General features: G+C 38.7%; 1 protein-coding gene across 1 annotated transcript; it reads left to right on the top strand.

Moving 5' to 3' along the window:
• Positions 1-636: 636 nt before the first annotated feature.
• Positions 637-13552, top strand: LOC102237980 (ras-related protein Rab-3A-like). The gene is made up of 5 exons (XM_005811051.2): positions 637-811; positions 2522-2746; positions 7954-8072; positions 8939-9063; positions 10449-13552. Exons 2-5 carry the CDS (start codon positions 2522-2524, stop codon positions 10637-10639), a joined length of 660 nt encoding a protein of 219 aa, XP_005811108.1. The 5' UTR covers positions 637-811; the 3' UTR covers positions 10640-13552.
• The last annotated feature ends 6 nt before the right edge of the window (positions 13553-13558 follow it).

Genomic DNA, 13558 nt, shown 5'->3' with positions numbered 1-13558 from the left:
AATCCAGTTTCAAGTGACGGGACTAGTAGAATAAGCAGCTAGGTCCAGAGTTGTTGGACCTCCCTGCTTGGACCTCCCAAGAGTGGCTGAGATGTCAGATTAGATTGGTAGCCGTTTCTATTTAGATGAAGCCACTAGCAACTGCTTCATCTGTGTACTCTGTGTTTCCTGGAAAGTCCTCTTAGATGAGTGATTCTGTGACTTTTGTCTCTGCTTAACAAGCCAGGTTTTGATGAAGGTTTCACCTTCTTCAAAGGGAATAAGTCCTTTCAGCTTGTAACAAGACCTTGTAACAAGGCCTTGTTACAAGGGGATTGCTGATTGGTTTTCTAAAATAGAGATTATTATTATTATTTTTTTTTTTTACCAATTCCGATTTTACACTGAAAATGACTACATTTCAGAATTGTGTGGATTAAATTGGAATGTTTATAGTTTAATTTAAATTAGTCAGTATGATTGCTTTGGTTTAATCGGTTTTCGGTAATTAAGACGTGTAAATGTGCTGGATTTGAGGATACTGTAATCTGTAATACAGTCTTCTTTATATCAACACTGGAGACTCCTGCATAAACGGGGCGGGGTTTGTAGAGGTGAATCAACCAAGTCTCTGCTCCGATTGGTCAGCTGTCTTGCCAATAACTCTTACATTCTGCTCGTGCAGGTGCAACGCTGGGCTCTGAACTAGCCGCTGCAGCAAAGCTAAGGGAAAAATCACCCATTTCATGGTAAACCCTGGCTTATCTTGAGTAGCGAGGCTGTGTTCATTACAACAGCGGAAACAGAAGGAACGGAGCTTATCCATTACGAGGTCAGTGATTTAGGTAGTTGTTAATAAGCAAGAGTAACCTTCATTTGACATAGCTGGGATGCTTAGCTAGCTCCTGCAGTCACATTTAACTATAGCTGGATTCAGTTAGCCGTTTACCAGCATTAATTATTTGTTGTTAATAATTAATGCTGTAATGTTTATTATCAACGCTGAACGGCAATAACTAACATGGAACAGTCCGTCATAAACCGGAGGGCTTACTTTGAGAGTACAGCTACATAATTCAAGCTAAGCTCTGTTACTGGATGGTTATGGGATTCAGGCCGTTTTACGTAGGAGAGGAAGATCAGAAGCAATAACTGGAATAAGACACAGATGAATGAAACAATGTCTCCGTTTTTGTTTTGTTTTTTTGTTTTTACGACATTGTGAAGCATGTTACCAGCGACTTGGCCTGTCCGGCTCAGGCTCTTGTCGTCCCTGGATGGGAGGCGATAGGACAGTCAGTTTAGTTGATGCTTAGTCTGTTAAGCCTTTCTACTTCCGCCCTCTTATCCTCCATGAGGTGAAGGTGTGCGGTTTGTGTCTGACTGGTGGGACGATGAAGTACTCCAGGCTGGGAGAGGGAGGATGGCGGATGACTGCTCTCAGTGGGAGTCCCAGAGAGTGTTTTTTTCTCCCTCAAAACATCTATCACCAACATAGGTGCAGGTTGTCTTGGTTACACTGAGCCTGTTCATTCCCATGTTTTCCATAGATTGAGTCTCAAACAGTTTTTTTAATGAATCAAATATCTACAGAGTCAGTATTTACAGTGCTGATATCCACTTTTCCTAACTTATGTGACTCTGTGCTTTGCTGGATTTCAGCTTCTGAACTGCATCCTGACTGATGGTGATCCATTCTTGTCTCCTTGGTGCTTGAAGTTGGATTATCAGATCTCTGAGACCTTCGTTCACTTTGCCTTATGACATGGTGCTCCATCATGCTGGAGACAGATCAGAAGTTTCTATCTGAGGACAGAGATGATGCCACTACTTTCTGGAGAATTTTACTTTGTTTTTATTGTTTTCTTGGACAGAATTGCCGTCTTTGCTGTTTCTCATCACACGGCTGTTGTCCAAACTGTTCGCCCCCCTACAGGTGCAGATGAACTCACATCCTTCTGGTGCTGATATTCAGAGTCTGCTGTTCTGTAGAATGTTCTGGGGAATAGATAGCTTGGTACTAGCTTAGATGCTCATGGAAATCCAAAAGCCTTCTTCTCTTTGAAGCATATTTGTTCCTCCTTTATAACAGTTTTTTGCAGCATCACCTGTTTTGCTGATGTGATATCATAACGGTACAGATGGAAAATTAGCTGAAATGAACAAGTGAGTCTTGCTATAAAGTTTAAAATGGAAACTGAGATTCATTCTGAATTAATCTAAAACACAATGATCCAACTATAATAGCACAAAACCTGAAGCTGCAAAGTTTGCAGAACACAACACTGCTGTGAGGCCCAAGCTTCTGGCCATGTCTTCATGTTCTACCTCAAGCTCAGATGGTGAAGTCCTAGAGAAAGTCTGGAGAGAACAAATAGAAACAATGAAAACAGATGGAGTCAGTGGTTCGTCTGTGACATAGCTGAAAGCATGTGCTTGTTGTATTCAAGTGTTTTGTGTAGTCTCTGTTTGAATGATGGCTTATTATTTCCTAAGTATGTAAACTTCAGGTGCTAATTGTTGCCTGTTTGTTCATGTATAGATGGCGTCTGCAAATGCGACATATGGACAGAAGGAATCCTCGGACCAGAATTTTGATTACATGTTTAAAATCCTCATCATTGGGAACAGCAGTGTGGGAAAAACCTCCTTCCTCTTCCGCTATGCAGATGACTCGTTCACGCCGGCGTTTGTCAGCACGGTGGGAATCGACTTCAAGGTCAAGACCATCTATAGGAACGACAAAAGGATAAAACTACAGATCTGGGTGAGGACTCTAGGTTTGTCGCACACTTTGTTTTTAGAGGAGCACCATTCCGAAGTTTGTGGCCATGTTTTTTAAAACTTTGATCTGCCTATTTGGTACCTTTTCTTTTGTTGTCAATTCCCCTTTATTTTTCTTATTGCTGGGTTGCATATGACATAGTACCGACGTCACGCAATGCAGATGGAGGGCAAGAAGTAAATGCAGCCCATTTACATCTGTTGATTCAGCTTCAAATGGCCTAAAGTCTGTGTTGTGTGTGTTCCAACCATTCTAATAGAGAGAAAGATAAACGTTATTTTCTTGTTCCAAGGATCACAGGGAAGTTAATTTTAAAAAACTTACAGAAAAAATACAAGAAAAGTGGATCAACAATCTACAGCTAAAAACAGGAGGTGCGGAAGCTAACAATGCCAGAGTTTTCAGCTCCCACTAACTATCGCATTGTTTAAAATGTACTATCAAATATTTTATTGGACAATTACTTAGACAGACAAGCATTCACATGTAAGGTAAGATATATCATTTTTGCACACTAGCTTGGTTGAACCATGTTTTTAATGTGGTTTCTGTAGATCGCTGCGAATGGTTGACCTACATTGTATACCTACAGTCATACCTACAGTATGACTCAACATTAACATACAACTCCAGTATGAATTTGGGTTTACAGGAGCTAAATAAATTATTTACAAGCACATAGAAATAACATGGGTTAGCTTGTTATTTGCGTTAGCGATAGTCTGCAGCTTTGCCTTCGGCCAGTGAACAGTCAGTAAACTTGTGAGCCTGTCAGAAGATGGCGTCATCTTCTTGCTGTAATACATGGGCTGACTTTCTCTGCAGCTGCTCCTCTAAAACACAGATGTTTGGTGCAATCACTTATCAGGAAAAGATTGGATTTTTAGGTTTGATGGGTCACAGATAAACACCAATGAAACTTTAAATAGTTTCACTGGCGTTCTAGCTGAGAAGTCAGCTAGATCTGAACTGACTTCTCAGTTCGTATTTAGTTAAGCCTGTAAAGCAAAAACTGAAGACAGAAGGAAAGGCTGCCAATGGATATGCAGATCTGTTGATTGTTGTGGAGATTAAAGTTGCACTGATTTCTTTCTCTTTTTTTCCCAAATCTTTCATGTGATTACACAATCTTTCCTGGAAAATCTGTACCAACTCATTTTTGCATGCACTAAAATAAATACTACAGTTTGTTTTTGCACATCAATGGAACTCTGAAAATAGTATATGATTTAAAAAATTAAATCATAACTTTTTAAACTTAACTTTTACAGTCTAGTAAAACGATTTCATTGCATTTTACTAGACTGCTTTTACTGGTGCTGTAGTTTCTGAGAGAAAAAAATCATAATTAAGTAATTATGCCTGTGTGCAATAATCAAACATGAGGAAAGATATAATGATACTTTAGGGTTTCCCATGAATATAGACTTGTGCAATAACTTGTGCAAGTAACACCTTTAATATAATAAAAGATGTGATTATTATAAAAATCCAGTTGATAACACAGATGCATTGTGTCGAGAAAACCCGAGATCATCCCACTTCCACATGCTGGAAGTTTTAGTTTAAAGTAACAATAATGAAGTTACCTTTAAAATGAACCTCACAAGTGACATCTAGGCAGAACAGTAGACTTAAACTTCAATAAAATTAATCTGGTTGTGTGTGTTGTTTTTGTCTCTTGCAAACTTTGCTTTAATTTCTATCTAATCATAAGAAATCATAGTCAGAAAGAGAGAGTCATGATACAGGAAGAGCAGGTTTCCTGGAAAAAAGAGGAAGTAAGTTTCCACCCTGCAGTTGTATAAAAATAGTTGAGACTATTCCTTATTTCAAAGCATAAAAGTTTTAAAGAATGAAGTCTAAACATTTTGAGTAATTGAATAAGACCCAAAGTAAAATACTTACACTTACACTTACACCTGTGGGAATGCTTACAAGTAAAACAAGTAACTGTAACTTTGGTATCAAATAATTAGAATAATGGATTATTCTTGGTTTCTTTACAGAAAACGTCTGTAATAACTCACATTAAGATTATAATAAGAGTAACTAATAAGTTATGGCTATCATAATTATTATGATTGCCATAAGTTATAACCTTTTTAATCAAAGAAACTAAAAAGGTTATGGATGTGATTTTGACTTTGAACTTGAGATGGTGTAAAAAGTGTAACTGCAATTAAAGATCACTGGTGTTGTGTCGGAGGTAGATGTTAGGGGAATACAGGAACTAACAGGAGGACAGAGATGACCAATGCCTTATTTGGAAATGGATTGCTGAACAACTTAAACTGTTGGAAAGAAAGATTTTATAGGCAACACATGTAGGAGGAACGTTGAGCAACCCAGGGACATTAGCACAGACATCAGGACATAATGTCTCTAAGACAAAGATGGATATGAGATCATCTATCCATGCCAATGAAATAAGCACAGCAACAATGCTAGCCAATGCAAACACGCCAATAGGGTGGATAAACCCTATAAAAGGTGAGTGCAAAAGAGGAACCTTTGATTGGATCCTTCAGGCAGCTTCGAGTCGAGATCAAGATGGACAAAGAACTTTGCAGCTGAAGAGGAGCCGGGGCCACAGAGCCGAAGACTGACCTGCACATGGGAACCAACCCGTCAGCCCCGCAACATGTGACTTCAAATCGCGCTTCTCTCCTCAGCTGGGTTCAGACCGCAAAGGCAAAGATGAAGTCAAAGACAAAGAACAACGGCAAAGAAGAATTGGTGCTTTCCTTCCGTTCTACATCTCAACGGACCAGAAAGATCGTGAAACAAGATGAAAGGAGCTTCAGAGCCGCAAGACAAGAAGCTGAGGACAGCTACGCACATGAGGAAGTCACCCTAAGACCTGAGACCTGCTGCTCTAAATCAGTACTCTTCCTACCAGCACCCAAGTCCTGTGTGACCTCACCATCCACGCAGAGACGAAAGCTCATCACACCTACAGAGATTCCTGTCTTCATCGATGAACCTCCTCCTCCTGCTGCATCAGGCCAATTCTGGGGCCCAAAATCCTACGCTCTGTCTGTCTCTCTCAAAGGTTCCCTTTTTAGTTCTCAGTGTCAGCATTAGGGAAAGACAGCCTAGATTTTTTACTTATTTGATTATTTCTGCTACTGAATTAAGCTGCACTGACTCTTGCAAAAATACTTTACTAATAAAATATTTAGAATAAAGAAAATCTAAAAGATGTTGTGGACATTCAATTAATGAATCACTTCAAAGTTCTTTGATGGTTGTAAAATAGCTATTCTGTAGTTTAAAAGGTGAAAAATGTTTTGCTTTTAGCCCAAAACTATATGTAAAACAACATCCTTGGGACTCGCCCGAGTCACTAAAACCTACCTGGTTCATTAACAAGTGCAAGTTGTAATAAAGAGAAAGAGCGACCGTTAACAGGTGTGCTCTGTGAAACTAGTTGGCTGCAGGCTGCTCAGACTGGCTAATTCACAGGGGGAAGAAGGGTGGGGCATCTGAATGGAGGTTGTCAGAAACCAAGCGAGTCTTTCTCCACACCAACTTAAACAGAGTTTACTTCAGTTCTGGACAGGGAAAATCCCAGCAGATTTAGGAAACTAATCTCACCCGTTAGACGGAGAGCTGGTAACATATCGCCCCTCTCAGAAGAGGAAGTAGAGAGCGAGAGGTAGAGAGAGAAAGGAGGCGGGGGGGGGGGGGCTGTTGTGCAACAACAATTGCAGTCCAGTGAGTCCAATTCTGATTTCTACTGATCTTTGAACTAAATTATGACAATGATTATTCACTGAGGAAATTATAAAATTGTCTAGGAAATAGATCCTGTTGTAGCAAGTCAAATTTTAATATAAATATGCCTGGTAGAGCTATGTTTTAACAGTGACCCATTTTTATCTAAGATAATTACTATTTTTTTTATTACCTCTTTAAGATTTTTCAGTAATTGGGCAAATGATATTAGGATATGACTGATGATCTGACCGAGCAGTAAGATCATTTAAATGGATTTTATGCATGGCTCAATGTTCTCATGAATAAATGTTGTTTTTTTCATGGACCTTTCATGCTAGGGGTTTTAAATGTGTATGGTTGATTCACCCTGCTGAACAAATGTAGCTTCATCTCCAACACCACCTCTAACTTTGATCCACACCTGCCATCAGGGCTCTCTCAGTATTGCCCTGAACACGTTGGATTCTGGTCTGAACATGACCTCTGGGTTCCTCTAGTGGGTTAGGGTCACAGGCTCGAGTCCCGGCCTGACAACCTTTGCCTTTGTCTTCCCTCTCTCTCATTACCCACTTTCCTGTCTGACCACTATCAAAAAATAAAGGACACCAGAAAAAATAAAACCTTAAAAAATAAAATTAATAATAATAAATGAAATTCACATGTTGATTTTGTACATCCCAGTCTAAAACTGAGAGTCTGCAACGTCCAGCTCATCACTGATGAGTGAGTTCAGTCACACACAGTCGCACACTATACACTGACCCTGCAATGCTAATGAGATGTGGACTGCTTTATTACTACGCACTGTGTAAAGCTATTGCATTTTAATAGTATGCATAATGTACAGCCTGCACCAGTAACTATTACTTTTATTAAAAGTTCTATTACTCATTATTTTGTCACTAATTGTAAAATAGTTATAAAAAATGTAACATTAACTTGTCAGATACAAGCAGTCAGTCAGTTTGTGGTTATGTATTAAACTGTTCAAATCAGAGATGTTTCATATTTAATAAATCAAACGCAATAGTGTCTCAGAACATTCCTACGTTATTACGAGTCTCCAGTTTCATTACTCAGACATTTCAACTTTTAAATTCAGCCGACGACCTTTAAACTTCACAGCAATCCTACTGATGGTCCACATTAGCTGTTAACTGACCTTTCTAAGACTGTTTTTTATGACCATTGAGGCAAGCTGTCTGGTCAGGTTCTCTGATAACTTCCAGCTGTTAAACAGCTGCCTCTTTGGTCAGAATCCTTCCATCGTTAGGAATGATTATGTAATCACTATTATATAATGATTGCTTATTGCATTAGGGACCAGAACATGATGTTAAAGTCACACTTTGGCATTACTGATGGATGTCTTTTTAAAATTTATCTTATTTTATAGTCACTCATCTTGATAGCCCTGTATGCTTGAAGTAATCTATGGAGTGTGTTTTGGTTCCGTGTGTGTGTAGGACACTGCTGGTCAGGAGCGCTATAGAACAATCACCACAGCCTACTACAGGGGAGCAATGGGCTTCATCCTCATGTACGACATCACCAATGAGGAGTCCTTTAATGCTGTGCAAGACTGGTAAGAGACTGGTACATGTGCTGCTAAAAAGATTAGCAATATCATGAAAGGGCAAATATTGGAATCTCATAGTGAAACTCACACCATGATAAGCTAATTAACCTGCAAACAGCAGAAGGTTTACTCAAAAACGCTACACAATCTACTGACTAGACAGACGGCCTGAAGACCATCATGGACACCGTCCACAAGGAGGGGAAGACACAGCAGGTCAATGCTGAAGCAGCTGGTTGTTCAGCGTGTTGCATCCAAGCATATTCATAGAAAGTTGAGTGGAAGGTAAAAGTGGGATAGGAAAAGGTGCAGCAACAGAATCCCTTCAAGAATTTTTAGGGAACTTCACAAAGAGAGACCTGAGTCAGAAAATGTCCAGCAGATCAACATTTGTAAGATCCATCTGAGATACTTAACTTTGGGTTTTCATGATCTTTAAGCCATAATCATCAAAGTTACAAGACATAAAGGCTTCAAGTATTTCACTCCATGTAAAATGGATCTATATCGTAGACAAGTTTCACGTTCTGAAATGAGAGAGGAGAAATATTGAACTTTTTCATGATTTCTAACTTCCTGAGACATACGTCTGTTTGTAGGAAAGTAGTGACTCTATCTGTTTCAGTTTTTCATTCAGCTCTCTGCTGCTTGGACGACCTTTCATTCCTCTGAGTTTCTGGAAACAGACATGTTAAGCAGAATACATTAAAATATACAGTACATGAAATTCTAATCACAATGTCTGTTCCACAGAGAGTATTCAATATTTTTATTGATTGTTGTACCTCATAGAAGAAGCTGTGTTTATCCTTTCCTAGGAAGGTCGCTGAAGTCATTAAGAAAATGAAGGAGCCTTGTGTTTGTGTTGACAGGTCGACCCAGATCAAGACGTACTCATGGGACAACGCCCAGGTCCTCCTGGTGGGAAACAAGTGTGATATGGAGGATGAGCGGGTGGTGGCGTCTGACAGGGGGCGCCAGCTGTCAGAGCAACTTGGTAATGTGGCCCATTTAGCACCTCTCAGCACACAGCACTTTGAAGTATGGCTGCAACTAAGCATTATTTTAGTTAGTGATTATTCTGACAATTAATTGGATAAAAAAGTTGACACACACTGTAGATTTTTAATTTAACCACTTAAGCCTTTTTTATGCAATGTTAGAAACACATTGACAAATACAAATAATTAAATTCCTTCCCTTAGCTAAGAAAATAAACATTTTATTCCCCAAACTTCAGTAACAGCATTCTTTAGTGAACACTTGATAATCTGTAGCAAAGGATTCATCTGCAGCTAAAAATCCTTCAACACATGAACACATCAGGCCTTTCTGCTGGACTCAACATCAATACAGTGTAGGGCTGGTCTGGTGATTCATTTTGAATAAACTCATCAATAAATGGGTAGCAAAAGTTGCTTGATAGATTTTCATTATTTATTTATTTTTTTACAGAATTTGAACCAGGTCGAGCTAAAACTATCACTTGCGACGTTCTAGGTCACAGGTCTCAAACTCCAGTCCTCCAGGGCCACTGTCCTGCAGTTTTTATATGTGCCACTGGTACAAAACACTGGAATGAAATGGCTTAATTACCTTCTCCTTTTGTAGATAAGGAGGGAGTAATTAAGAGGTCTCACCAAGGTTAGCCTTGCTAATGACATAATTATTCTATTCAGGTGTGGTGCAACAGAGGCACATCTAAAAGTTGCAGGACAGCAGCAATTGAGGACTGGAGTTTGACACCCCTGTTCTAGGTAGAACATATATACAGACAAGGGTTTTTTTCTTAAATGAAGAATGTATGTATTTCTTGTACAATTTTCGCTTGATTATTGCTCTGAGGTTCTTTTAACAAATGACATTTCTTGAGTCTTTATACTCAATTAATGATTACCCAATTACTGAATTAGTGGATTATTTCAATAATCGATTAAATCCAATTGTTTTGGCAGGACATCAACCCTACACACGGAACCAGAGCTGCAGTTTAGATCAGTTTAGATACTGTAGATACAGTTTAGATGTATCAAAATAGCCCAGTTCAGCTATATGTCCAATTGAGATTTTGAAAATGTCAGATCTGACCTGGACATGTTTCAGGCAAGAAAGGACATATTCTTGTTACTTTTTTTGTGGTTGAAAAAAAATTTGAGAACCATTTGTCATTTTCCTTTAACTTCACAACTATTAGTTACTTTGAGTTGGTATATCACAAAATATTTCAATATAATACATAAAAGCATGTGATTGTATTCTAATAAATAGTGAAAAAGATCTGGTTATCAATGTATTGCGTTTAACAGTGACATTTTTAACATTGTACTGGAGCTCACTGCTTGTCTAAGTTAACATCTTGGTTCCTCCATGTATGTTTGACAGGTTTTGAGTTCTTTGAAGCAAGCGCTAAAGACAACATCAACGTGAAGCAGACGTTCGAGCGACTGGTGGACATCATCTGTGAGAGGATGACAGAGACTCTGGACAACAACGACCCAACGGTCACCGGAGCCAAGCAGGGGCCACAGCTCAATGAGCAGCCCCAGAGGTCTCACCAAGATTGCGCTTGCTGAATGCACACATACGCACACACCCCTATGCACACGCACCCCCCTCCCCCCACACACACTGCTTGTCCTGATTTTTCAAGGTTTTTTTAGTCTGGATCTTGCTGTTTGTTCTTTTTAATATGCAGATGCAAGACGTTCCTGCACATAAACACTGCCATCCATCCACAGCCCCACACCAGGAGCAGAGTCTGCCAGGAGTTGGGCCTTCCAGGGGCTGTCCTTCTGCTCAGCAACATTCCCTGACTCTTTCATACACTTCTTAGCTGTATGTTACCAGATGTGCAACAGTTGTAATTATTGTCCCTCTGAAAAGGTGTTTATTGAGGAAGTCGGTTCATGTAGGCGTGTTTTGGAGGATCTGAAATCCTCTTTTTAGTGTTTTGGTGGACTTTTAGGGAGATTTTGGACCCAAGTTTGATGTTCAGGCAGAGTTGTTCTTAAATTAAGAAATTATTTTATATATTTGTCTTAAAAACATATAGTTACAATAGATCTGAAAAGTGTTCAAACCTATGTTTAAAATGTAGGGTTTTGTGACTTAAAAAAAGGCCATGATAAATTATCTCAAAAAAAATTTCTTTATTAATGAGACATACATCCTGTGTAATCCAACTGAAAACAAATCTGCTTTAGTAAAAGAAAAAAAATAGAAATGTGCAACAACCCAGATGCATACATTTTCACACCCTTAAGCTAAAATTTTGCTGAAGCTTCTTGTCATTCATTTTAAACATTCTTGGCTCTCCACAGCTTGGTTTAGGCCTAATCCAAACATAGCCAGATATCGGGGGAAAAATTACACTTTTTTTGCGTTTCGGCTTTTCGTCCACACAAAAACTGTTTAATATCACTAAAAACGATTATTTATAAAAACTCCCACCATAATAAGGAGAATTTTATGATTCTCCTTATTTGTGTTTGTGTGTACATTGGAAAACAGGCATTTACAGTCTGCCACAAATAATACACCAAATATATCCACATGCTTGCTTTGACACGATTCCCAACCGACATAATCTTGTGTTTAAATAACCTAATTAAAAGTTGTTGAACCTACATAGGTGTCTAACCAAATGATTCTCCTGGCACTACATTTTCTTTCTAATAGGAAGCCGTGGTTGTTTTGAAACAACCTGATTGGCTGTGATTGGTGTAGCATTGCGCTACACTGCCCCCTATAGGTGTGGCATGTTTAAAAAGAAACTTGACAGATGGATCTGTTCGGGTCCATGTAGATGAAATGTTTTCTGAAACTGATCCCATGTGTACAATATTATTTTTTTAAACATGACTGAGATTTTTGATTTTATAAAGACCCAGCTACGTGTTTACAAGGCTTTAGTAATATTTACCCACTCAGATCAAAGTTCTCCAAATCTATCCACTTGTGAGGACATATGTTTTCCACATCCCTTCTCGGGTTCAGATTCATTTCTTGGCTCCAGTGAAGACATTCTCCTCAGACTCACGGTGATGCTAAAACATCAAATCCACCTTCAACTTCAGCTTTGTAGGAGACACTTCGGCGTTTTATTTGGAGCTGTGCATAATCTTACCCACTGTGACAAAAAAACATCTTCCTCTGAAGATAAGCAACCCCAGAGCATAATGCTGCCACCACCATGTTTCATTGTGGGTATGATGTTCTTTTATTGAAACTTGCTGTTATTGTGGCCCAGAAAATCTATTTGGGTTTTATCAGATGGTAGTGGAAGTTCTGGATGTGTGCAGGAGTTGGACATCCCAGCTCCTTTTTCTGCTTTTTAGAAACATATAGAACACACCCAGCACTTTTTCCTGCAGCTCTTTCCGTGTTGCTGTTAGTCTACTATCAACCTCACTGACCCAGTGATTACATTTAATCAGTTCATCATTATAGCTTCATCAGTTTTGGAGAAATGTCCTGTTAACAGAACATGGCTGTTGTCCCTATTTTATTGATATCTGTTTGCATTGTGCTATGATTTGAATGTAATGCTGAGGATTTTCATGTACCATCTTCTGACTGGTACCTTTGATCTGTTCTGCAGAGCTATAGCTAAAGATGTTGGTAACAACATCAGGAAAAAAATTATCTTAAGAACAGCTGAATGTTGTTTACATTTAATCTGATTTACTATGATTTATATAGTGATGAAGTTAGGAAGACTGAATGAAAAGTATTAGTTTCAGGGTTTGCACACTCATGCAACTAGATAATTACAATTTTTTATTTGTTTTATATCTTCCCCTCTAACTGATGTTTGTTTCCAGATGAATTGAACAGGATGCCTGTTGGACTAGATGTGGGAAAAGTGATCATTTGATCATAGTTTTTTTTTATTTCACACAAACTTAGCATCTTAACAAAGGTGTTTTTACTTTTGAGAGCAAAAGCATATAGTAAATCTCTATGAAAAAGTAAGTCAACATTCTGGTTGGACCTGGATAAGGAACAGCATAACCTGGATGTTTGATGCATTTATAAAACTCATTGAGGATCGGCTCTAAGTCATACATCACAGTAGGAGAATATCAAATGTCTCTGGCCACTCAAGATTTAATAAATATCTACAAATGTCAATAAATGTGCATTTTAAAATGCAGATATTTACAGTATCCATATAAACTGATTGTGAAGCGGTGGTTGGATTCCTGCCTGTGTTGTAGTCAGAGCTGCATGTTGTTGATGTTTTTACGCTTCTTCTGACTGGTTTATTAATTAGTATGAGCTGTTGATTTTACTGGTTTAACTCTCATCACTCCCATTCCCTCTACTATTTTAAAATGCCAGATTGCTGTGAAAAGTTTCTGATGTTTAACTCTTGACACCCCACACCTTTTATTCAGTGCATATAGTGGGTGTTGGTCATTCCTCCTTTCTCCATTCCACTCTTCTGCAGTTTTAGTTGTTTCCTTCTGTGCATCAGAACATTTTGTACC

This window comes from Xiphophorus maculatus, chromosome 6, assembly GCF_002775205.1.
Source record: "Xiphophorus maculatus strain JP 163 A chromosome 6, X_maculatus-5.0-male, whole genome shotgun sequence".
In the NCBI taxonomy this organism is placed as follows: domain Eukaryota; kingdom Metazoa; phylum Chordata; class Actinopteri; order Cyprinodontiformes; family Poeciliidae; genus Xiphophorus; species Xiphophorus maculatus.
Note: the sequence above shows the minus strand (reverse complement) of the source record. Positions and strands in the feature narration are given on the sequence as shown.

Excerpts from the sequence above, each read along its gene's own strand:
- LOC102237980 (XM_005811051.2), top strand. The coding sequence starts at position 2,522 with ATGGCGTCTGCAAATGCGACATATGGACAGAAGGAATCCTCGGACCAG. Across the intron at positions 2,747-7,953 it reads GGATAAAACTACAGATCTGG|GACACTGCTGGTCAGGAGCG; the intron begins GTGAGGACTCTA and ends GTGTGTGTGTAG. Across the intron at positions 9,064-10,448 it reads CCAGCTGTCAGAGCAACTTG|GTTTTGAGTTCTTTGAAGCA; the intron begins GTAATGTGGCCC and ends TATGTTTGACAG.